Genomic DNA, 24,257 nt, shown 5'->3' with positions numbered 1-24,257 from the left:
GAAGGGTTACATGGATTGAATCCATGCTGGATTTCTCTGGTTGTGTCACTGTGTTGACACAACCAGTGTTCCCTTGGTTACTCTTCCTCCTAGCCTTTGTTTGATTTACTGGCACCATTTAGTCTTGCAACCAAATGATGATATATCCAGGGTTTCATGCCCACTTTGCTTCTGTGATGCAAGTGTATGCTTATTTATGAGCAAGACAGATGCTTGCTCATGATTCTTGTGTATACCTCACTCCAGCTCCTAGAATTGAGTGTTGGTGTAGAGGATTGCTTCAGTGATTGCTTGATTTGCTTGTCCAGCTCCTCCTAGCAAGCTTGTGGTGCTGGATTTAAATGTTGTGGCTGTTTGAGCAGGTTGAACAGCAGTGGTTGTTCCTCCTGTTCTTGAGTTCTTGGTTTTCTGATGTACTTACCCAGTGCAATCCTGTCGATGGATTGACTAGGGTTTACTGTGGAGGCTTTATATGATCTCCTTCTCCTTCTCTGGTCGACAACAAGGCCTGGCAGCCTGTTGGTGACTCACCAGCTGTGTGTGTGTGGTGTGTTGCATGCACACTGTTGTGTGAGCAGCCTAGCTGTGTGTGTGTGTGTGCACATGCTTGGTATCTGGCTTGTGTCTTGGCTGAGAGTGGATCAGCTCGGCAGACTTGATATTATCCACCATTTCCATTTCTTTCTAACCTGCCAAGTGGCTATGCCACTTGGCATATCTTTTCTTTTGTTGTGATTGTGTGCAGGAACAATGTGATGATCAAGATGAAGATCAAGATCTTCCTGAGCAAGAATTACATGATGATCAACAATGTAGTTTAGGACATTTAATTGACTTGTAATTTTCCTATTTCTTTTTCCTTTTATTCAATACATGTAATGTGTTGTAATATTTTATAATTCAATTCTGAATATTGTAAATGACAATGTATCATGTGTGATTATCAATAAAGCTCCAATTTTTCCTTAATGAGCTTTGTATAATTGTTGTATTACTTATAATCTTGATTAATGATAATTGTTTATTAAATTATCTCAAGTTTGAATTATGTGGTAACCATTTGATGTTTGAATTTGAAATTCAAATTCAAATTTGGTTTGAATTCAATCATACAACTTAATTTAGAATTCAATCATGCAACTTAAGATTGTGATGCATCTTCTCTTCTCTCTTCTCAAAACCCTAATCTAGTTAAGTAAGAACAAGTTCATCACACTCTCGAAACCCTAACCCTGTAGGATGTCGAGAGAGAAACCTGTTCCCCTTTGATGTAGTTTTGTTTTAAAAGCGCGAAATTTTCCCGTAATTTACAATGCAATGCACATCCCTTTCTAAAATCTACCCCTCGATCGTCTCTAAACCTGGGACATTACATTCTTCTCCGACCAAGGAGAAGTAGAAAACTTATTCCTGCGGGAAGAAAACAATGCATCATTTTGGCCCATCGAGGGTTTGTAATATAATTTAAATATTCTTAAGTAGCTAGGGACGAAACAACTGCATGTGGGCGGAAAACTTATTCTGCAATCCTTTATATTTTATGAATGCATGTTTCGTTCATTGAAAAAGCAAGTGCTAGTTTCTAAGATTTCCGGCTTGCTCACTTGACCTTCCACGAGCCGGAAGACCTTTAGCCGGAAACGCTCGCCTGCGGCGATGAAGCCCAATGGCGATCCGTCAATAACTGCGGAAACAAGCCCCCAGCCAAGGTGCTGGAAGTCGCTACCAGGAATCCATGAGTTCGCAACGGAAGACTTGTCTACCAGAAAACTCAAGCTTACATCCTAAAGGACGATTTTAAAAATCACAACTTTCATACACGCCTTGGCGGAAATATCCAGCTCTGCAGTTTTAGTCGGAAAACATACATGATCCAAAAATGACAAAACTAAAGGAGGTAAAAGACTCTAAGAGTGAACCATATGTTTTATTTCATTGATCATGTATCATAGATATTACAAGGTAGATATTACAAGGTATGTAATGCGGAATATGTTAAGTGTGGAAAGGACGTAGTTGTGCTATATTCCAGGGACGATCTGTTTCATCATATATGTCATCCGGATCCTCTCGCTTGCGTTTCCGGTGCCAATTGGCAGGTCTATCTTTTAATTCTCGAAAATCAACGAGGTAGTAAGATCCGTTGTGAAGCACTTTGCTGATGACGAAAGGTCCTTCCCATGGAGATTGCAACTTAAGGTCTTTCACCTGGCGAAGGCGGAGGACCAAGTCTCCTGTCATAAACGAGCGGTTCCGAACTCGACGACTATGGTAGCGTCAAAGTTTCTGCTGGTAAATGGCGGAACGTTGGTCCACAGATAGCTGTCGAGCCTCGTCAGCAGTTTCTTCCTTATAGGCCGAAACTCGCGGTGAATCGTGGATGATGTCGGAGGGGAGCACAGCTTCGGATCCGTATACCAGAAAAAACGGGGTAAATCCAGTTGATCTGTTGGGGGTAGTTTTTAAACTCCACAAAACAGAATCTAACTGCTCAGCCCAAGCTCCAGTTGCGCGTCGCAGCGGTTCTTCAAGGCGAGGTTTGATTTCGGCTAGTATAAGCCCGTTGGCTCGTTCGACCTGACCATTAGATTCTGGATGAGCCACAGATGCAAGGTCAAGCCGGATCCCTAAGTCATTGCAGTAATCCTTCAATTCTCCTTGTGCGAAGTTCGTGCCATTATCTGTGATTATGCTGTGTGGGATGCCGAATCTCGTCACGAGGCTACAAATTTAAGTGCCGTAGCCCCTGACGTCGAATCAATGACTTGGTCAATGCGCGACAAGGGGAACAGATCCTCCTGACAGTGCTTATTCAAGCCGGAGTAATCGATGCACATTCTTAGTATTTCAGAATTCTTTTTGGGTACAAGGACAGGGTTTGCGACCCAATCGGTATGGATAACTTCTACTACAAAACTGCCTCTAGTAATTTTGCTAATTCCATCCCTATGGCGTGACGCTTCTTATCTCCAAAGCGTCGCATAGCTTTCTTCACCGGTTTTGCTCCCATATTTATGTTGAGGTAGTGCTCGGTGAGTTCCCTTGGTACTCCGGACATGTCAGAAGGTTGCCATGCGAAGATATCCATGTTAGCTCGGAGGAACTCTACGAGCGCGCTTTCCTATTTGGGGTCCATATCGGCTCCGACCGACACCTGTTTGGAGTTGTCGCCTACCTTGAGGTCGACCTTCTTGGTGTCTATCGCGGCCTTGAACGATGTATTCTGTTCAGAGATCTGCTTCTTGGTTGTATGCATCTCTTTCGGATCCACCGCGTCCTTGTAGCCTCGCAGCTCCTCTCCCGATATGACGGATTTTGCAAAGGCGGCTTCGCCCTCCTCGCAGTCCTGAGCTTTCTTGTAGTCTCCGGATATGGTGATCATACCATTAGGACCCGGAATCTTGAGCTTATTGTAGATGTAGCATGCCCTGGCGTGGAACTTGTGCTAGGTGGGCCTACCAAAAATGACATGGTAGGAGCTTTTGAAAGGCACGACTTCAAACGTGATCATCTCTTCGCGGAAATTATTAACATCGCCGAAGGCCACGAGAAGTTTGATGCTGCCGAGGGAGTTCGCCTTTTTACCAGGAACCACACCATGAAACTCAGTGGTGCTGTGCTTGAGTTGTTCCTTGGTAAGGTTCATCCTCTCCAGAGTCTCCAGGTACATGATGTTTAGGCTAGCTCCGCCATCCATAAGGCACTTGGAGAAGTCATACCCGTCTATGCGGGGACTCACAACTAGGGCGTAGCAATCTTTTGGGATGATGGCCGGGTGATCCGCCCTGTCAAACATGTAGGGCTTTTCCGACCACTTGACATACTGAGGTACGGCCGGAACCGTTGCATTGAGGATCCGGAGGGCCGATTTCTTGGCCCGGATCGTCGGAGTTCCGAGGAAGGTGTGATATGCACCAGCACTCTTTTTGCCGAAGGGGTTGGACTTGTTAGCTGCGGAACCCTCTTTGGGATCCGGCGAAGCATCGTCCTCGTCCATCGCCTCGGAACTGTCCTCCTCTTTGTCCTTGTTCTTGCCCTTGCCTCCTTTGCCGCGTGGGCGGTGCTTCCGGGCTCTCTTATAACCTGCTTTCGGGTCAGTCTTGAGATCGTTGACCCATTTGCAGTTGCGGTTGGTGTGAGAGGATTTGCTAGTAGCCGGATCTATGTGGGCTAAGCATGGCATGTCCCTGTATTCATCGCAGATTTGGGGCGCGCGGGTTCCGGCAACGGTGGCCTCGTCAGCACGTTGTTGGCCCCTGCCGGCTCCGCCTCCGCGACCGCGGCCTCTTCCGCCTCCTTGACCTCCGTGTTGGAACGCCATGGCTACCATGTCGGATCCGCCGCTCTTCTGGTCGTCAGGGTGATTTTTCCGCTTGTTGCTGTTGTTGCCGCCGTTGTCACGGTTCTTCTTTTGTTGATGCAGGGGTATGGCTGTGTCTGCGAGGTCTCCGCCTGCGTCGTCATCGGTGGCAGTGTGATTGCTGGCGATGTTGATCATGGCATCCAAGGTCAGCTTATTTTCATTGACCAAGCAAGTAAGCTTTTGCCGGAGCAGTCCTCCCCTCTGCAATCCACCTATAAAGGCGTGCATAGCTGTGCGATTGTCGACGTTCTCTCACTCATTCCTGGTTGCTAACCATCGGCTGAGGAAGTTCCTTGATGTTTCTCCCTTCTTCTGGATACATGCCTGTAGGTCGCTTGTCGTGGCAGGTCTTTTGTAGGTGCCTCTGAAGTGCTTCTCGAAGGCGTTCTTCAGGTCGAACCAGAAAAAGATGGATTTTTTCTCGAGGTCACTGAGCCAGATACGGGCTGGACCCACAAGGTACAACTGGAGCATGCAGCAGGCTATGTTAGGGGTTCCTCCGGCAAAGGTCACTGCATCGTAGTAATCCTCGATCCAGGTATCCGGCCTTTCGCTGCCATCATAATGCTTTAGGTTTCCGGGTAGCTTGAGATTCAGGCTCCTTGGCTTTGGTTCCTCTCGAATCATCCTGCCAAAGCACTTTGGGCCAATGTAGTCAGATCTGTACTCGTTGAGACGTTCCCACGCGTGATGCGGGCCACTGCGAGGAGATTTTGAGCGGGAGCGGGATCTCCGGCCTCCGCCTCCACCTCCGCCACTAGGTGGTGGGGAAGGAGATCTGCGAGGGGGCCGATGCAATCTTTTGCATCCACCTTCGGATTCTCCGCGTCCTTCGCGCTGCTGAATCCGGCTTCGGTGGCTACCTTCACCCTGGTGACGGTCGCCTCCGTCGTTCTGGCTTCTGCGAGGCTCCGGCTCGCGTTCTTTGTTCCGGCTCCGGCGAGGTTCCAGCGTGCGCTCCGTGTTCATGTTCCTCTGAGGGGCCACATTGTCGCGAATGTTGATTCCACCAGGCCCGTGGGGCCTAGTGTTTCTGACTGGACTACACCAGCGAGGTAATGGAGGACGCGGGTACCCATGGGGCGGAGGTGACGGGTTCCAGTGTTTGTCCCTGCCAGTATACATCGGATCCCTTCCCTTCTTTGGGTCTGACGGGGGTGTCTTTGAGGGTACGGGGATCATATTTGGCTCTGGTTCTCCTTCTGCGCTTCGTGGATCTGGTGCGCGATTCGTCGTCATGATGCTGGCCTCCGGAGGCATCCTTCTGCGCAGTGGACATACATAATTCCTGGTTGGATTCCAACTTGCGCAAAGTGTCTGCCTTGCTCTGCTGCTTCACTTCTGATGCAACGAGTGTGCGGAGGTGGTTGATGTCGACTTCTTCGTCTTTTTAGCCAGCAACTCTGCGGCCTTCTTCATGTTATCTTTTGGGGTCGTGAGCGGCTGCTGATCAGTGGGGGTTTCAAAGTTGATCTTGCGAGGGTTGACAGCCTCCCGCCGGATCCTGTCTGCTTCCTTGTGGGCATCGCCCATCATGGACTCCCAGTGTTCTCGGAGCTGCTTAGCTTTCTGTAAGGAGTCTACAGCTTCACGCTCTCTTTGGAGGAAGTTCTGCATCACCTTTTCTGCTTCTGATCTTTCCTCCAACATTGCCATTGCGGTGTGACCAATTCTCCTGGCGGTGTCTAGCATCTCAATCCTTGTAGCTTCTAGAGCTTCCGGATCTGCGACGTCGTCCGGAGTTATTGGCTTGTTGACGACTGGCGCGTGTGCGATGGCACCTATGCCTGCTTGATCGACGAGCTCCTCTGCGGACAGATGCTCCTTGGATTCCTGCACGATGCGGAATCGCACCCGTTGCGGAGTCTCGTAGTCGGAGGGACCTGCCTCCATGGGGTCGGAAGGGTTGTCTCTTCGTCGGTTCCTTGCTCCAGCCCAGTCATGGTTGCGAAAACCTCCTTAGGCGGGGCGGATTCCGCCTCAGCTTGTTCCTCATCTTCCAACTCCTTCATGGCACGGTTGTACTCTTCTGTATCCATAGTGGAAGCATCGCCGGAAATTGGGCTTAGGTTGCCAAGGATCGATTCTTCTTTTTCTCCTGCATCCTCTTGGTGATCCGAGGCGTCGCTATCTCCGACAACCTCTTGTTGTTCCGGAGCGTCGCCGGCTCCGGCAGCCTCACCCTGCATTGGTCCAGCTCCATCCTGAGGAGGGGCGGTTCCTGCGGTATGTGCGAGGAAGTGCACGAAGTGGCACCTTTGCTTCTCTAACACCAGGGAGACCCATGCGGATCTGCATTGGTGAAAGAGCAAAGTCTATACTCCGTGTTTTGTGTGTTTGATAACAACACTTCAATGAATCTCACCGTGTACAAAAAAATGTCTTTGATAGATTTGCAAGTGCACGGTGACCTCGCTGAACACGTCATGATCGGAGGACTGAAGCGTAGCTTATAGGTTTTCTGGTTTTGTGTGTGTATCGCGAGGTGATATGGTTGGAGAGGAAAAGAGGAAAAAGTCGTTTATGCCTGACCGGTACTACCGGTACCAGGAGCGTTAGTACCGCTACCCTATTGGTACCGCCCCACAGTACCACTCTGGAGTATTGCACTGAAAAGTCCCACGGAGAGCCTTGCAGTACCTCTACGGTACCTTGAGCGGTAGTACCGCTTGAGAGTGGTAGTCCCGCCTCGATACCGCTTAGGTACCATAACACAAGTTACGGCACCACCGCTGTGGTACCGCTTAAGTACCGTGCGTGGTCCAGTAACTTACAGAGGTCATTGCGGTACCTCAAGCGGTACCGCAACCGGTACTACCGCTGTGAGTCCACGTGGCTAAATCTGTGGGGGGATTTCGAATCCAGAGCGGTACTACCGCTTGCCAAAGCGGTAGTACCGGTCGTGCGGAAACTGCACATAACGGTTGGGTTTGAGGGGTCCTATAAAAAGGCCCCTTCTTCCCCAACTCATTTTTATCTCTTCTCTCTCTCTCTCCTCCATTGTTGCTGAGATTAAACCTTAAGGATCTCCCCACCCATCCAACTAATCTTGCCCAAACTTTGAGGAGTGGTGGAGGAGGCCCCGATCTATAGTTCTACCAAGAGAGATTTCACCATTTCGTGCTAGTCCTTTGTGGATCTTGGAGTTAGAGTTCCTATGGTGGGATCTTGGAGGAAGTGCTCCTATGGAGGCTAGCTTGGAGTTGTGCTAGCCCCATAGGGTGTTGGGAGCCTCCGGTGTTGTGGAACTCGCCCCAACCTTGTGAAGGAACCACCGCCTCGACCGGTGCCTCAGTGGAGAAGGGGAGCCCCTTTGTGGAGCTCTCTCGAGGAATAAGGTGAGGCCTTCCTTCGTGGTGTGGCCGCCTAGCCTCTTATGTGAGGCTAGCACCTCCTCAACGCTGACGTACTCCCTTTTGTGGGAGGAACTGCGGGAAACAAACCTCGCCTCGTCTCCGCGCCCCCCGGTTGTCCCGCTCCTTAACTTTGTTATTATGCTTGGTTCCTTTGCTTGTTGCACTAGCCTAGGATCATACTAGGAACATCTCCACCACTAAAGCTATCACCTTTACCTTCCGCATCGCCTAAAATCCGAAAAAGACTTAGAATTTGTGTAGAGTCCATTCACGCCGCTCTTGTTCGCTACGATCCATTCAATTGGTCTTCCACCGTTGTTTCCTGCTCAAGGGTGGATAGGGTGGGTTTGAATTTTCCAGATCTAAGGCGGAATCTTCCTTAGGAAGCTCCTGCATCTCAGATCGGATCTTCGCGACTGCGTCCCGCTCGGCGGCGGTCGCGTCAGCGTTACTTACCAGAGTGTTCCCGTCGAAATTGACGGTCTCGCCGATGAAGATGTGTATCCCGCCGATCGGGATGATGGAGAGCTTGACGGGGTCTGTCCTAGCCGGAATCCAGCACTCGTCCTAAGGGACGATCGGAAAGTTCCCGGCGTAGAAGACGCGCACCACAGCGATGGTGTCGTCGATGCCTCCGAAGGTAGAACCCTCCCGGTTCCGGCCTGCAGACGCCGCAGGCCCCATGGTGGGCGCCAACTGTCGTTGCCTAATCGACGGTACCTCGGAGGAGGGATCCTCACGAGGGGGAGAAGAAGTAGGGGCCATTGGGCGAAGACTCCTCGGGACGGTGGTACGCGATTTACCCAGCTTCGGAACACCTGCTCGAGGATAGGGCCTACTCCTACTTGTCTTGAATTATATGGGAGCTTTCGCGTTGTTACAATGAGTTGTGGTTGTGCCTCTAGGGATCACAGGATCCGGCTTATAAAGGCGCCCGAATCTAGGGTTTACACGGAGAGTCCTAGCCGGAATACAAGTTGCCTAACTACGGAATATTACATTGTCGTGCACGTCAAGGATCCGCCTCCCATCAATGTCGTATTAGATCCGGATACTTTATGGGCCTCCACGGATCCGGCCTCCTTCGTAGGTCGGTTAGGATCCGGCTCCCCGCTCCTGGGCTGGACTTCATCCATCATGATCTACAACAACTGGGCCGCCCGATGGGCCACATGCCACACCACCATCTGTGGGCCACTTGGGCTTGCCGGATCTAGGCCATGTCGTTGATATACCCATAAAGTATACCCACAACAACGCGTGTTCTGGGGGGACACTGACGAGGAGGCTTGTTGTTGGAGCTCGATGTGGTGGCAGTTGTTAAAATTTCTCGCCGGAGGTGTGACGCTGGCGTCGGTGGAGCAGTGCACTCCCGACCAAGAAGAGGGTGACTTCGAGTTGCGGTCGTACGCGCCAAAACAAATGTGTGGGAGCTCAAGGTTGGACCACCACCAGGGAGTTGTGCGTGGCGACCTCGAGTATGGCGGAGCTTGTGAAGAAGGTCAAGTCCACCGCATATTCTGCTCCGCTTTCTCCTTCTCTCCTCCCCAACCCGTGCTGGAAGGTCAGCGCCTCACGCAAGGAGTACGTGGAGTGCCACATGCTGCCGCTTGTCGCTGAAGGGTGTGAGGACGAGCGGTTCTTCCTTTTTAGATAGGCAGAGGTGGAATAATCTTCGACAGAAAAAGAAAGGAGTTGCTAGTTGGTTTTAAAAATTTACAGAAAAATCATGTGTCGTTCTGAACCGTTTTCATTGTGCCACGGCAGCCTGACTGCAGGCCCCACCTGCCAGTTTCATGATTAAATGAGAGTGAATCGATGTTTTTTAAATCTCTAAACACAGAATGGTGATGTTTCTAAAAATCCTAGTCGCAATTGTGTTGGCCTTTTTATGTAACTAGACGATACACCACGCGTTGCTGCGGGATATTTTGCTAAATATATAGATTATCCTCCGTAGGGACAATAATACTGAAACAAATGTCGTTGTATTATTATCTCCGACTCTCTCTAATGTAAATTAGTGGAATCTTTTAATGGAAAAACGTCAAAAGGCAAGACAATGTGTACATGCACCGAATTTCGAAACTGTTCACAATGTGAGAAGTACAATCGCCTTACACACCGGCAGATCACAAATTTATACATGCCTAATTAGAAGGGTAACTTCCATGTTATTGACATGCTGGTCAACAGAGTTTTGCTTAGACATTTTCTTGAATAGATACTCCAGTTAGAAGGATAGCTTCCATGCTATTGAGAGCCGCCAGATGTAGACTCAACTTTTTGTGCTTGTCTGTCTACATGTAAATAAGAAAGTATTCAAAATAGATTAGAGTGCATGGAAGGTTTATTTGAAGGGAATCTGAAAGAAAATGGAGAATACATACCAGTTACCAATTACTCTGTCTAGTGTACGGGTAACCCCTGTAGAACTGATAGGGAAACATGAACTGTGAAGAAAATACAGAAACTTTTAAAGGACTTTATTTCTTTTAGACTGAACTTGGAGTATGGAGTATCGGATCTGATATTCTAGGAGAAGATCAAGAAAAAAAACGCAGAAGCAGCGGGCCCTAATCATCTGCACGCAAGCTGCCTCACTTAGACCAACTCACGGCTCGGAACGTACCTCGATTTCTACGTAGTATGTTGATGTCAGCTGCAAATAAAGTCCTGGCAGTTCGGCGGAGGAGACACCTGCAAAGTAATTAAAATATGGAAGAACATCAGGTATGGGACTGAGAACTTGTATATAACATACTACTGCTTAAATGAAACTGTACGTACCTTTGGTATACTACACAGAGATCGAGTAGGCAAGCAGAGGCTCATCATGAGCACTATATACATTGTAATATGCTGCAGGTGGCATGGTGATAAAAGGGTGTCGAATTGGAAAAAAACTGCAACGTTGAAAAGGGATATTGAGGTAAATAAAGCTCAAGGGGAGACATACCACATGTTATGCTGGCCAAAGTTCAACAGGCTAATATATTGTCTTACTGATGAAATATCTCTCAACAATGTCAACCTGAATTGGAGCAGGGGCCTTCAGATATTCTAACAAAAACAAAGCGGCAAACACACATGGGAGATTCGAGGGGAACAAACTTATGGAAACAGCAAGAGTAAGATAATAGAAGATGCATGTGCTCTAAAAAATTAACAGTAAGTCATGAGAGGTTGTGTACGATCGATGCAGTCAGCTACTGATGTCCACCATGCATAGGCTGTAGAGGTGATGACAGTCGCCTCCTGCTAGATCCACCATCAGCGAGCAGCACCAATAGTCGTCATCAGCTAGCACCAAACAAATCCAATCAAATTGGGGGAGGCAAAATGTCGAGCAGGCTTCGAGCCGAACCTGTCAGATTGATAAACATGTGTGGTCGATAAAAAATAAACCGGGAAGGAAAACTGGAGGCAGACAGCCCTCAAAGTGCAGACCGGTGGTAGAGATGATGAAGCGAGCAGGCAGGAGCCCTGGATGCCCTGCCAATACGGGTGGGTTCTTAAGGACGGATCAGTTCAATCCAAGCGAGCAGTTTCTTGCGCATTTGTAGTGCAATCATGGTTGATGAATGTTGGGTGGAGGCGTTAGGTCGCGTCATGCGCATTTGTGGTGAGAAAGGCATCAGCCGCGGCTACGGCGGCGGCGAGATCGGCATGGAATACGAACAGCGCTCGACTCTTTTTTTTACAGGAGGAATCGCTAGCGAGCAGATTCGGGATGCATACGGTAGGGGTCTCGTCCAGCCCACGTAGAGCGCCAGCCCACGTACAAAGAAGGAACGCGGTGACTTCAGATCGTGTCGGTCTGGTGAGTACATTGGTGTCGTACGGCTGGGAATCAAACGGGGGAGGTGAAAACTTTTAATCTGGTGACGTGGCTCGCTGTGAGACCAGCAAAATGGGGCCATCTATTAAGAAAGAGAAGATTTTTCTCCATCCCACACAAGCAAAACACCTGTAGCCCACCGAAAGGCCTCCAAAAGGGTCGATGCAGGTGGTCCCGCACATCCGGTGACACGCGGCGGGCCACGTGGTCCGGCACTCGCAGTCGGAGACGTCACGACTGCGCCTCTCGTGTCCGCTGGTGTGGCCGGAGCCCCATTCGTTTCCTTTGCTACCAGTTTTTATACCCACACCACACTCCGCTCCCCACCTCTCTCCCTCTCCCTCCCCGAGCCGAGCCGAGAGACCCTCTGCCCTACCGGAACCTATCCCTCCCACCTCGCCTCGCCTCGCCTCTCTGCCGACGCGGTCGATCCCCATCGCCGAACCGGTGCCGGACCGCCGGGGTGGAGCTGCGGGGACGTGGCTGGACGCCGCCGCCCCCTGATCGGGGCTGCTTGCTCGCCTAATTCGAGGTAATTCTTGCCAATTGAGGGTGTAGTAGGTCGTTTCGTCAAGTGCTGGTTGTCGTGCGGCCAGGTTCCGATTAATTCTGTGGGTTTCCCGTTCCCGTCTGCGCTAGGCTAGTTTGCCCACAATTGGAGTAGCATATAATTTACGCTGGGCTGATGTTCCCCTGTTTCAGATTTCGCCTACTGTTTGTCTAGTTGCTACTCGAAAGCTGATAGTTGGAACATTCGCAGCAGTATTTCTATTTCGTGTTGGAAAAAAAGGAAATTTAGATTCGAAGCGACCCCGATGTGATGAACTGTGCATGGCCCCCTACTATTGCAATCCGGCTTTTGAGTCACACACACACGACACGAGCATAATAACATTTTGCTTTGTATGTTGCTTTAATGCGATTCCTTGAGTAGGGGGGCGTTGTTTATTTGTCATTCGGTCCTGCGGTGGTCTACTACACAAGTCTTGATTTGACACGGGAATAATAAATGTGATATATGCTGGTGTGCTGTGTGGGGAGAGGAATCGGTGCTCTTTGAGTGTGGTTTTGTTTAGGAATGTCTTGGATACGGGTCTACCTAACGCCGGCTTTCTTTCTTCCTTTCATATTACCACGTAGTTTCACCCACACTGTTGTTAGCTGGCTTCCCCTGCTTTGCGCCTTCAATCATACGCAACCATCCTTTTGTATTCTTCTTTAGCTTTTTTATATTGTGAATAGGTCGAATGCTTGCTTTATCGATGTTCATGTTCAGCTTCCGGGAGGGAGAACTTATGTGTGTGAAAAGCACGCAGATGCCTTTTTATTTTGCCTTTTTTCAGAGATGTCTCAGTCTTCAGCCTGTCCTTGCCTTAAACTAATACTGCCTGGGCTATGCAAAATCAAGTAGGAAAATAAGTTGACATAAATGAACCAACTTTTGATTTTTGTTACATAAAGTTGTGTACCCTAGTTTGAATTGATGAACCTATCTCATCCTACCACCAAATATGTGCACCTCATATTAGAATATGGTTCTTTATTTTAGTATTCCATGCCCTGACTTTTCCATTTGCCACACATTGGGGACCATGCTTCCTTTCAAGCGCAACTTTTACAGGGCCATGTTACTAGGCTAACACATGCAAGAAATGAATTTTGATTTATCAAAGTTTGCTACTTTCGTGTCATGCCTTTTTTTCTTGAGATCAGCTTGCTGTCAAAGCTCTTTACATTCCTTGTTCGTTGGCCTTCTTATTTTGGTCTATACTCCTACCTGTGCACTCCAGATGGTATTTTCTTTACCTTCTGTATTTATTCATTTATTTATTGAAGATGATCCTTAATTCTTTGCTGGTATCTTTCTTTTGTCAGCTAGGTAGGGCGAGCTTATTCGATTCCGCTCATGGATTTGCTTTCACATGAATAAGCTCTCAGCATTCTGAGTTTGGATGATCAAATCAGCGTCAGCTTAATTTCTGTTGCTCTGTCGATATGGGAGCTAATTGCTGTATAGCTGCAAAGCAGAGGCCTCAGCCATGTGTCATTCCAGTTGAAGTGTCTGCTTACAGGAACATAAGACACTCCCCATCATGGAGCTTCCGATGGGACAACAGAACGCACATAGAAGACGTAATGGAAATCCCCACTTTTTTTTCCAACCATAGTAGTGGAAGCATTCGGCCTGAAACAAAGAGCGGTTCCATTGCACCAACTGAAGGCTTTTCTAATGGAGGTAGCCCTTCTGATCTCTTCCACAAGGTCAAGTGGCACAAACCGGAAAAGAAGATGGAAACATCTAAAGTCGCACGATCTGATACACGAGGTAAACAAATTACTTTATGATATGCGATATGCTTTGATTTTTTCATGTTATTCTGTAGCAGCGTGATCGGATTTAACATTGATATTCTTAGTAATCAAATTACTCTAACCAGGTAAACATGATCATCTTTTAGTTTTAGGACAGCAGTAGACTTTGGTACAAAAAGAACTTGGGATGATTTGGTAGATGCCATTGTAACCATCGCCGCTGGAATGATGCATTTGCAACAGCCGATTCTATTCTAAAAAGAAATGGCAGTTTACTCAAAATTACCTTACTTGTGTCTTGTAGTGAGTATGGCTCATATCTGAACCGTATCTATGTAGAACCACTAGTTCCCTGAGCCAGCTTGAAAGCAAGTGGGTTTGATCCTAAGCCGACTTCCTCATGACAACTAGTTCCCATGAATCAATACAAAAAGGTGGACCGGGCCAGTTATCTAGGTTGACACGTGATGGTACAGTGAGTGACCACGGGAATTCGTACTTGTAGGTGGAAGCGTTAAGTGCCATGATGGTGCGATCATGGACGTCGACAGGGTGCAGCTGCTCAGACCACCATGGCCTAGCTTAGCTGCTGCAAGTTTAGAAGACCCTCTCATAGATGCATTGCTCTGATCCCTGAAGAAGCTGAACATCAACATCTAGCAGGAAACAACCATCAAGACTGCCTTGTGCCTTGCAGCATTGTGGGGTTTAGTTGCTGCATATTAGTCTGACATTGAGAAACCCACATTAGCTGGCCAACTAGCTTTCAGCCTCTCTCAGGAGGGAGCAACAGTATCCTGATATAAATACTACCATGTTAAATGGTGGTGTATTGAGTTGAATAGCATTCTTAGAGTATTCAACTATTGCAGGGGGTAGAACGATTACTGTTGCACTCTTCAAACTATTCAGCATTATGCCAGCATTTACCCCATTTATCTTTCAGCCTCTCTCAGGAGGGAGCAACAGTATCCTGATATAAATACTACCATGTTAAATGGTGGTGTATTGAGTTGAATAGCATTCTTAGAGTATTCAACTATTGCAGGGGGTAGAACGATTACTGTTGCACTCTTCAAACTATTCAGCATTATGCCAGCATTTACCCCATTTATCACTTATTCACACCTCACCAGTGATATCTTGAGCATTTCTGTGCTGATTTCCATTTCTTTTTTCCTCAGCAGATAGATCTACTGCAAGCAACTCTTCCCCCGAGGTATATCTTAAATTAGCAGCTGCTACATTATGTTTTATGCAATTGTACGATTTTTATCTAACAGCGTTCTTATTCAATATCTTGTGCAGGGAAAGCTTTGCAGGAAATCACTAGACATGGTAAGCGTTGCTTCAGATACGAAGACGTCATCCCCTGTTGCTTCAGCAACACCTGTTGTATCCAGAACAGATCCTTCATCCTCTAGGGGCCATTCTCTGGCAATGGGTCCAGAGTCGATGAGAAAAGCACGTCGATCGCCAGGTTATCAACTATATAGACAGGTGTCAGACAGCAAGATTCCATCTCTCAGGTCTCTCAACGAGAGCAGCTCTCCTGAAGGAAGGCCTTCCTCCTCCATGCTCTCAGTCTGCAGCAATGATTTATCTGCAGCCGGATCACATGGTGAATCATCAGATGGTTGGTCAATGCGAACATTTTCGGAAATGGTTGCATCATCGCAAAGAGACAGATGGTCAGTTGACAGTGAGCTCTTAGGTTCCGTTTCTAGTAAAATGACTATATCAAGTGCTTCAAATCCTACCACAGTATCCCGTGACCAAGAGGTGTGCAAACTGTGTTTAAAGCTACTTAAGGAAAGGTCCGCGTGGAATGCTCAGGATCTGGGTGTTGTCGCTGTTTTATTGTGCGGCCATGTTTATCATGCTGACTGCCTGGATAGCTTAACTGCAGAAGCTGAGAAATATGATCCTCCTTGTCCCGTATGCATCCATGGTGAGCAATGTACTGTGAAGCTATTTGGTAAGCTGGAATCGAAGATTAAGAACAAGATACCATCAAATGTGACAGTTGATGGTGATCTGGATGGGAGCTCTAAGCGCCAGAAGAAAAGTTGCAGAGAGCCCAAATTAGGCACAAGCAGTAGCATGAAGGGCTCGATCAGTCGACCATTTTTGAGGAGACATTTCTCAATTGGCTCTCGACCACCTCGATTAGTTTCAGAGAGCGAGTCAACAAGAAAGAAGGGCTTCTGGGCTAAGCATTGGAGGGAATAGTGTAGCATTCAGTTATTGGAGAGGTGAGCAGCTTCCTATGTTCATGTTCACTGGCTATGTTCCTTCACTTTTCAAGGATATAACTTGCTCGTATCATTATCGTATATGGTGAATACAGATTGGAAAACATGTTTATCTGGTCCATGTTTTTCGTATTCTGCTAGAAAGGCTCTTGAGGAGGTGGCAACTCCCAAGCAACAAGCAAGCATCTCGGTTTTGCAACCAAGTTGAACTGAGGCAACGGATATTTGCTGTTTGAGCAACTGTTGTACTTGAAAGTTCCTCCCAAGTCGCTATGTTCAGAGTTGGGCACTCTGTGCTATACCAAATTTTCAGGATAGTAGAATAACAGTTATTATACTATGCAACTGAGGGTTCTTGCAGACCCCGTCGCAGCTTATTAGCAAGTAATCTAACAGAGAAGGTGACGGCCTTCAGGCTGAAGATACAATCCAGCTTGGTAGAGTGTCATGTTTGCAGTTGTATTATTTTTTTGTATTGTTGGTTGAGTGCACCCGCTATTATTTGATGTCAGTACATAATTTGGGAACTGTCGTACATAGCTAGAAAAATGCCGATAATATTTATTTTACTACAATGCATCACAAAAGATGTCGATTGTGATGTAATGATTTATCTTCACAGAAATATTATGTTTGTGGTGTTTTTTTAGAGAATACATCCTGTATAGGTGTATTAAGTATATATAAGAAAAAAGGAGTCACACGGCCAACCGAAGACGGCAAAGCGTGCTGTCAACAGTGCTGTCAACATGGAGTGATAACTCCTCAACGAACCATAAATCCTAATCGGTCTTGGCTCCGGGAAGCCAAAACCCTCCGGATTGGATAGGAGAAGTGAAACAAAGCTATGAAGGAGTGTAGCAGAGAAAGGTTATGGGTAAAAGGAAGGTCTTTAGCTCCAAACACTAGTTAAGATGTGTGGAAACCAAATTCGATTCAATTCGTTAGGATGTGTGGAAACCAAATTCGATTCAATTCGTTGTCCGGAATTTCATCCGTCATGAGAATCTACGAGGGTCGTAAAGGAGAAGCATGAACGGGTGACTCGCAGGAGTCAACACTTACTAGAGCTTGAAACAACCATGTTCTGTTCCGGTAGATCTATTGGTGGCAAAAGAAGGCCTTAGTGAGACTAGCGGATCCAAAGAGATATGAGAAAATAAGAGATATGGCTTAATCATGCGGTGACATTTAAGCACCTTGGCTTGGTAACTTACAAAACCCCGAACCGAACCCTTAGAAACGAGTGAATGCTTCCCTCTTCCTTTATACGCAAAAGATCGAGAGGGGCCCGAACCAAACCGAGAACGTAAACAGAATTCGACTCACTCTCGTATGGCTCGCCCTCGAGCCCTGGGCGAGTCGGCCGAGTGTGGGTCTAGTTAGGTCGTGACCCTCGATCGGAAGGAAAATCAACCGAGACCCCGCTAGTAGTGGCGAGCGAGAGTGGAACATGTGTTTTCACCAAAATATATCCGAAGTAGCTTCATTCGATTTTTTGTGGATTGGATGATGGAAAAACCAGAGATGTGAGGTATTGGAGAGTGATTCCACTCATTACATGAGAATAAGTCTCATTGAAATCAATGTCAAGTCTCTATGTAATCTCTTGTGCTACTCAGACTTATTTTATATCTCACCACCTCATTGTTCTCATTTCGTTTCCGGAGGAAATCTCATTTGAATCTCTAATAGGAAAAACATTGGAAGGTATTGGTATTTATTTTGTGAATATACCCTCCCTTTATTAAGCAGGCCAACTTCTTGTATTGCATCCTTCTAGTGAGGCCAGTCATAGCGTTTTTCAAACTCAAACCATAGTCCTTTGATCGTGATCATTGAGAAATGTATTTTAACTAGTATAAAAAAGTGTAGACCATGGACTTGATGTTGAACAGTTCTCTAGGATTGATGTTGTTGGTGAAATCTCATGCGCCCTCGATGAGTCTTCATGATTTTCCAATACATGTGAGTCTGGGTGCTCCGGTGGCCTAGCGAGCCTGTCCAAGCTGAACCTATGTTGTGAAGGTTTCCTTATGGTAGGCATACTACCAATCAGTTGTTCATCAGCGTTGAGTTAACTTGAATTTACTAATGATATTGATGTTTATTTTTGGCCCCTCTCCTTTGTTGCTTGCGAGTTGAGACAAGCGGGGGAAGGCATAGCAAGATTAGTTCAAGTTTTGGATCGGGCCAGTACTGGGTTGTTTCTTCTTGTTCTTGGCCCCTTTGTAAATCCCTACTTGTATTTATTTTACCCAACTTAGACAATTGGTATTTGTATTAGATCAAAAATATTAATTCGATTTGAACATTAGTATTTTGTTTTTGGAGCAACATTATGACACTACTCATTTTCTTACCACATCGGAAAAATTACTTTCACAATTATTAGATTAATTTGTTTTGCTTCAGTGAGAATATTGGTACTTCCTCCAATCCAAATTAATTGACTTTAACTTTATCTAGATAAAATACATCTAGACAAAGTTAAGTCACTTAATATGAGCTAGAGGGAGTATTTTCTTTTTGAAGCAACCCTAAATACTACTCAGGATTTTTTTTCCCCTTACCGCCTCGAAAATGACATCGCACCGCTAGTATCCGGGGAAGCCATGATGCCAACCATTGACCCCAGGCACCTTGACAGCGCAATGACAGAGGTTAAAGAAAAAAAAAACCTTATATAATGAGAAAATGCAGTAAAAGAGTATCTTCAGAACTGATTTTTTTTTTTGAAATTCTATGTTGCTATTGTGTCATATTTTTCCTCTAGAAACTAACTTCATGCTCAAAGATACATTTTCTTAAAACAGTGACAAATCAGTTATGGCACCGAAAAGCATCGACAAAAATAGCCACATTACTTTTTCGGCCGATGAAACTATTGCAGCACTAGAGAAATGAAGTGAATGATGTTCAAGTCAAGGCAACCAACACCGAAGAAAACATTGCAGCACTAGAGAAATGAAGTGAACCATGTTAAGTCAAGGCAACCAACACCGAAGAAATTATTGCAGCACTAGAGAAATGAAGTGAACCCCTGTTCTACCGGTGGTTGACCATACAGCAATGCTGAGAAATGCCATAGTAGAAAAGGCATAAATATACACAAAAAAATCAATTCAACGGCGGCTTACAGACGAGCAATTTGTCAGGAGCAATACTGTCAACTGACCGAGACTACTCTCCAAATTTTCCACTGGAAAACTGCATCAATATTTACAAGTTCCACATGAAATTTATCTGTCTGCCATCATCTCATTTGAATTGAATCCTTCCTGCACTCAGTAAACGTAACCTATCACCCCTTCGAATCCCGTCATGTTTACCTGTTAGTTTGTATATCACCCCATCCTTGTTTGAACTAACTACTGGAAACAGAGCCCTTGGCGAAGAGTCTTTAGCTACTGTCAACATCTTCCAACCTTTTCCCAGTGACGTAGTGGTCATCCCTAATAGAATCATGGAGTTTAATGCAGAATACCTTGGCAAGACAGCAGAGCACACAGAAGGTGAGGCTGCCCAACCAAGCAAAACGGTAAACTGTTGAGTTCACGGCGACAGAGTAGCCCAATCTTGGGAATATGCCCTTGGCAAGCACATAGGGAACAACCAGAGCAGTGAGTAGCTTCGTGGCAACAGGCATTAATTCATCCTCCAACAACCATATTAGTCTGACACTTGTAAGCACCTCCCTTGCCAAACAAATCTCCCCATCCCAACTTTCGTCAATGAAATAGGCCATGAAAGGGAGGAAAAGACCGAACCCAGGAGCCTTCATAAGGAATAAGAACATAACCAGTTAAATACCTTCTTTGTTTATCCAAGTATAACCTAATTTAGAGAAATTTGAGTGCCCTACAAGTGTGCTAGTTGCAAGACCAGTCCCAATAAAAACTCTATCATGGGGCAGATAGTGAGAGTTGTGCTGAGTGCTTCAAGTGACATAGGAGACGAGAGGACGACTATATGAGTTCAAGAATGAGAAAAGATTACATTGTAGGTACAAAAGATACCGTGGGTATAAGCAAAACTTTAGAAATGAGATAGCCTAAAGTAAAAATATGCACAGCCGTGATGGCCTTCCCTGAAACATGAAAATATGGAAGCATCTATTTTGGTGGTTCATTCAGCAGTGGTTTTCTTTTTTGTAACCAGTACAATCTGAGTGCCGTATAGTCTTTATTCGGATATAATCATCCCAAGTTTGGTACAGATAGGATAATAACATAAGTTCTGAGGTCAGCATATCGTCAGTAGAAGTTGTAACTCACCAAGTTGCTCGCAATATTCTGCAATACCCGCCCGAGCAACCAAGTGCAGAAAAAGCCTAGAGCTGGAACATCATCATCAGGCCCAATGAAGGGTGACAGTAATAATAAATCAACCAGCAAGCCGGTCAAGAGAGGAATGATGAAAATCTGGAAACATGCAGATTGAAGTTACTGAGTTGTAGCATAAAATAAACAAATTTAAATGAAAGCACCTCGAATAAATTCCTCACCCATATGAAGAAAAGAAGATGCATCTCCAAAGCTAGAAGGCGTGTCCCCCCAGAAACCATGCAGGCAAATGAATCTCTAGCGACAGCAATAATAGTTGATATGATGCAAAACCCAACAGTAAAAGCGAACAGATCTACAAAAAAAAGATTTGCACAAGTAAGCCCAAACAAGATGAAATCCATTGCTAAGCAAGTCCATTGATCATCTCTGAAAAATCATTACCATTAGACTTCAATCGACCAGCCACTGGCAGCTGAGGGATGGCAAACAAAAATCTGCGCCCAACTGATATTGAGAACAAAAGCATAGCACAACTGAATATCACAACAGTCAACCATGCTAGCACCACCCGTGTTCCAACAGCAACATATCTCCTGGTACAATGAGCAAGAAGCGTAAGCATCTACACAAAAACAAAGGTGAAGCCAACACCTCTGGCATTCCAAAAAAAAACCTTTTAGTTAACTTAATGGTACGGGTAGATCATATTCCAAAATGGACGAAGACGCAGTCAGGCTAAAAGATGTGCAGATTGTGCACCCTGAACGAACGAAACTGTGGTTGCTTACCTTTTATCATTAACTTCATCACTGCTACGGTACTGGTCTTTTTGTGTGACATTATTCCCCAGAGCCCCTCCAGCAGTGACAAACCAATACAGTGTTACCCTCTCCACTAGCCACTTGAGGTATAAGACTGTATTGCCAATGAGAAACTTCATATGATGAATGCCAGAGAGTGACTCTGCACAGTATAGCAGTCCTTGCCAAAACGGTGCGCCTTTAGCAGGACGATCGAAGTAGCTACAATTCACAAGTATTAAGATAGATATGTTGAGTCACCAAAGGCTGGCAGATACGTCAGATGAATAGCCAAAACAGGATACTTACGTGATATCTAGTGGGAACACCCCAGGTGCCAATTGGACAGCAATTTTAACAGGAACAAGGATGACCAGAACAATAAAGATAATGTCGACAAAAAGACCAGGAAGCTTCTTGAAATAAAATATGTAGAATGGTTCGCGAACATTATGGTGGACAAAGGGAATGGTAACTCCTGGCCTCAATATCTACTCAAAACAAGTACAACACTCGTTATACCACTGAACTATATAGTGCATACATTATTGACATGATGACAGATATAATTTGATGAATACCTGATGAAGAAGTTTCGACAATTTGGGGCGTAGACTCAAAATGATGTTTCCAACAAGCCAATGAAGAGCATTAGAAGCAATAGATGACGCAATCAGAAGTTTGAACCTCTCTGACATTGTTGCATCAAACATTTTCGAAGTGCAGATATCAAGCAACCAACCAATGAGCAATGGGTGTAGTATAAGTATGTTCAGAAGATTAAGACAAGTATTGCCAAGAGTGATCAAATATACGATCCCTCTAAAGAATATACCACACAGACTTGTCAAGAAAATTACAATCATGAGGCGCTCACCCACCAAGTATTGACAAAAAGTACAGAGCCCAGCAAAAGTTACACCCACAGAAAAGATAAATCCATATCCAAATAGAAGGATGGAAGCTGTTGAAGTATAGGAATCGACTTCATCCACATTACCAAAATTGAAACATGACACGCACCATAAGATCATCCTTCCAAGTGAGAATGGGAGAAAACCAAAAATAAAAGCAAGGACCATGTCAACCGTTAACACCTGATTCGACAAGCACATAGTTAGCATATAAGTGAAAAAAATATCAGAACAAATATGAGGTACTCCCTTCCCAAAAGGATGCAACAAAGTCACGACCATGTAGATAAACCCAAGGTATAACTAGCTTAAAGGTTAATAGAAAATACTACATTAGCAGAGTAACTAAAGCACCAAAAGAGCAAGCATAGACCGTTTTGATGGTGCCCAAAATAATACCTAGAACAAATTGGCACATAGTCCTCCCACCAGTGTCTATTTGTGCAAATGGACAGCAGGCACAATGGCAGACTACGTAAATTAAGAAGCAAAGAACTGAAGATCGTCTTATTTTTATAGAACAACTCATACTAGTTTCTCCCATGTGACCATCGTTTTAGTTTTAGTGCTAGTTGCCTATTTCTGGCAATAATCTTGACATATCGAGGATGGTACGCTTTGAAGTGGATCCATACTGATCTATGACTAACTATAACACAACAAGAAAAGGCATGACAAGATGTGCTAAATGCTCCAATCATAGAACACAACTGCACTAATTGGTGCTTTGCTGCAATGCAAATCTAGAATGATCTTATCATTCACCGTAGCATAAATCAGACATAGGACATGGGTTGAGAAAAAACAAGCATACCATACCAGTGAGGAAACTTCAACAGCAACTAGTGCAAGGACTTGCAAGCCATCAAATCCCCGAAACCCATGACGCCGAGCTTCCAGACGTTCAACCCAGCGTGCAAATGGAGCTACAGCAAACGGCGCAACCTTATTCGCACACACAACCCAGATTGCTATCGAAGCGATGACAGAGGTGGTAGAGAAGCTGGTGGAGAGTAGATGATGCACTTGAGCAAAGGTCCTGGCGAGCATAAGACGCCATGTCCAGAGGGTGGTGAGGCGAATGAAGGAGTCTCTGACGACGCAGATGGCGAAGAAGAGGGGGAGCAGCAGACCCATGATCCTGTTGGGCGCGCCCAACATGAACTCCGACACGGACAGCCTCGCCGGGGCGTCTGCGGCGTAGAGAAGGCAGGTGGAGATGGGGCGCTTGCACACCTGCAATTACGGAAATGGAAACGGAAGAATTACATTGCAGCAGTTCAGCGCAACCACAGCAAAAACTATGACAGGAAATGGTTGCGGACATTTCTGGTGAGGAATCTGTGACAACGCTCAGCAGGCAACATCACACGGCATCTAAATCGGACTGAAATTACAGGTAATTCAGACGAATCTAAACGCGCAGGCACAGCAACATCATGAATGGAGGGTCACCCATGGCGGACGTGATGACCTTACTTTGCTGGATGAGGGAGGGGGCCGGCTGATAGCGGAGGATACGCTGCTTGCTCCTGGAAACCATAGGAGGAAGCGGGAGACTATACCTCGCATCGGTGAAGGCGGCGGATGGCCATCCACCGGAGCTGGCAGTCGTCGTGGACGAACCGGATGCTGCCGTGGCAGGCGCAGGGGTGGCGCAGCGGCCGGTCCGCCTCGGCGGGTAAGCGGCAGATGCGGCACTGCTCCTCGTCTTCTTCTTCGTCTTCGCATGCGGGGCCGGCCGCCGCTGGGAGCGCCGTCTCCGGCGGAGCGGCGGCGGCCATTACAGCCTTCCTTCCTTTCCGTCCCTCTTTTTTTTTGGGGGAGGGAGCCTTCCTTCTCGAAGCTTCTACTTCCTGTCGCTTCGGGCAGCGTTTGGGTTTTGCGTGGACCGGACCCAAGGGTTTACACGAGTCTTTTGCATCAAGATCCAATGGCCGATAAATTATCAGTCGATTTTTGCGTGGCTAAAAAATCGTTAACTAATACAGTAGGAAAATATTTCGCCAAAAAAAGTACAGTAGGAAAATGTTACAACATCACTTCCTTAAACTAATAAATTAGTTTGTTCGGTAAAATAGTAATTTCCAAACACCTTGAAGGTTTTGCCAAAACTAAGAAATACT

General features: G+C 46.2%; 2 protein-coding genes across 7 annotated transcripts; one reads left to right on the top strand and one right to left on the bottom strand.

Annotated features, from left to right (window-relative positions):
• Nucleotides 1–11,899: 11,899 nt before the first annotated feature.
• Nucleotides 11,900–16,668, top strand: LOC127342414 (uncharacterized). 6 transcript variants are annotated; one of them, XM_051368368.2, is made up of 5 exons: nt 11,900–12,092; nt 13,436–13,886; nt 15,058–15,092; nt 15,182–16,128; nt 16,274–16,668. In XM_051368368.2, the coding sequence occupies exons 2-4, from the start codon at nt 13,556–13,558 to the stop codon at nt 16,103–16,105; spliced, it is 1,290 nt and encodes a 429-aa protein (XP_051224328.1). In that variant the 5' UTR covers nt 11,900–12,092; nt 13,436–13,555; the 3' UTR covers nt 16,106–16,128; nt 16,274–16,668. The 6 variants fall into 6 exon arrangements, with proteins under 6 accessions (XP_051224328.1, XP_051224327.1, XP_051224326.1 ...); XM_051368367.2 differs by having other exon boundaries at nt 16,270–16,668; XM_051368366.2 differs by having other exon boundaries at nt 16,224–16,668.
• A 2,420-nt stretch (nt 16,669–19,088) lies between these two features.
• LOC127342413 (probable E3 ubiquitin ligase SUD1) lies at nt 19,089–24,028 on the bottom strand. Its single transcript, XM_051368362.2, has 9 exons — nt 23,697–24,028; nt 22,951–23,367; nt 21,799–22,314; nt 21,527–21,708; nt 21,206–21,439; nt 20,859–21,010; nt 20,636–20,769; nt 20,406–20,552; nt 19,089–19,906 (listed from the first exon to the last, which is right to left on the bottom strand). The coding sequence occupies exons 1-9, from the start codon at nt 23,913–23,915 to the stop codon at nt 19,532–19,534; spliced, it is 2,376 nt and encodes a 791-aa protein (XP_051224322.1). The 5' UTR covers nt 23,916–24,028; the 3' UTR covers nt 19,089–19,531.
• Nucleotides 24,029–24,257: the final 229 nt, after the last annotated feature.

This window comes from Lolium perenne, chromosome 3 (assembly GCF_019359855.2).
Source record: "Lolium perenne isolate Kyuss_39 chromosome 3, Kyuss_2.0, whole genome shotgun sequence".
Classification (NCBI taxonomy): domain Eukaryota; kingdom Viridiplantae; phylum Streptophyta; class Magnoliopsida; order Poales; family Poaceae; genus Lolium; species Lolium perenne.
This window is presented reverse-complemented; position numbering and strand designations above follow the sequence as displayed.

Bases quoted from the DNA above. Each gene is read 5' to 3' on its own strand.
- LOC127342414 (XM_051368368.2), top strand. From the start codon at position 13,556: ATGGGAGCTAATTGCTGTATAGCTGCAAAGCAGAGGCCTCAGCCATGT. The intron at 13,887-15,057 runs GTAAACAAATTA...TTTTTTCCTCAG, and splicing joins CGCACGATCTGATACACGAG to CAGATAGATCTACTGCAAGC. The intron at 15,093-15,181 runs GTATATCTTAAA...TATCTTGTGCAG, and splicing joins CAAGCAACTCTTCCCCCGAG to GGAAAGCTTTGCAGGAAATC.
- LOC127342413 (XM_051368362.2), bottom strand. From the start codon at position 23,915: ATGGCCGCCGCCGCTCCGCCGGAGACGGCGCTCCCAGCGGCGGCCGGC. The intron at 23,368-23,696 runs GTATAGTCTCCC...CCGTAATTGCAG, and splicing joins GCCGCCTTCACCGATGCGAG to GTGTGCAAGCGCCCCATCTC. The intron at 21,709-21,798 runs GTATTCATCAAA...TGTTTTGAGTAG, and splicing joins TGTCGAAACTTCTTCATCAG to ATATTGAGGCCAGGAGTTAC.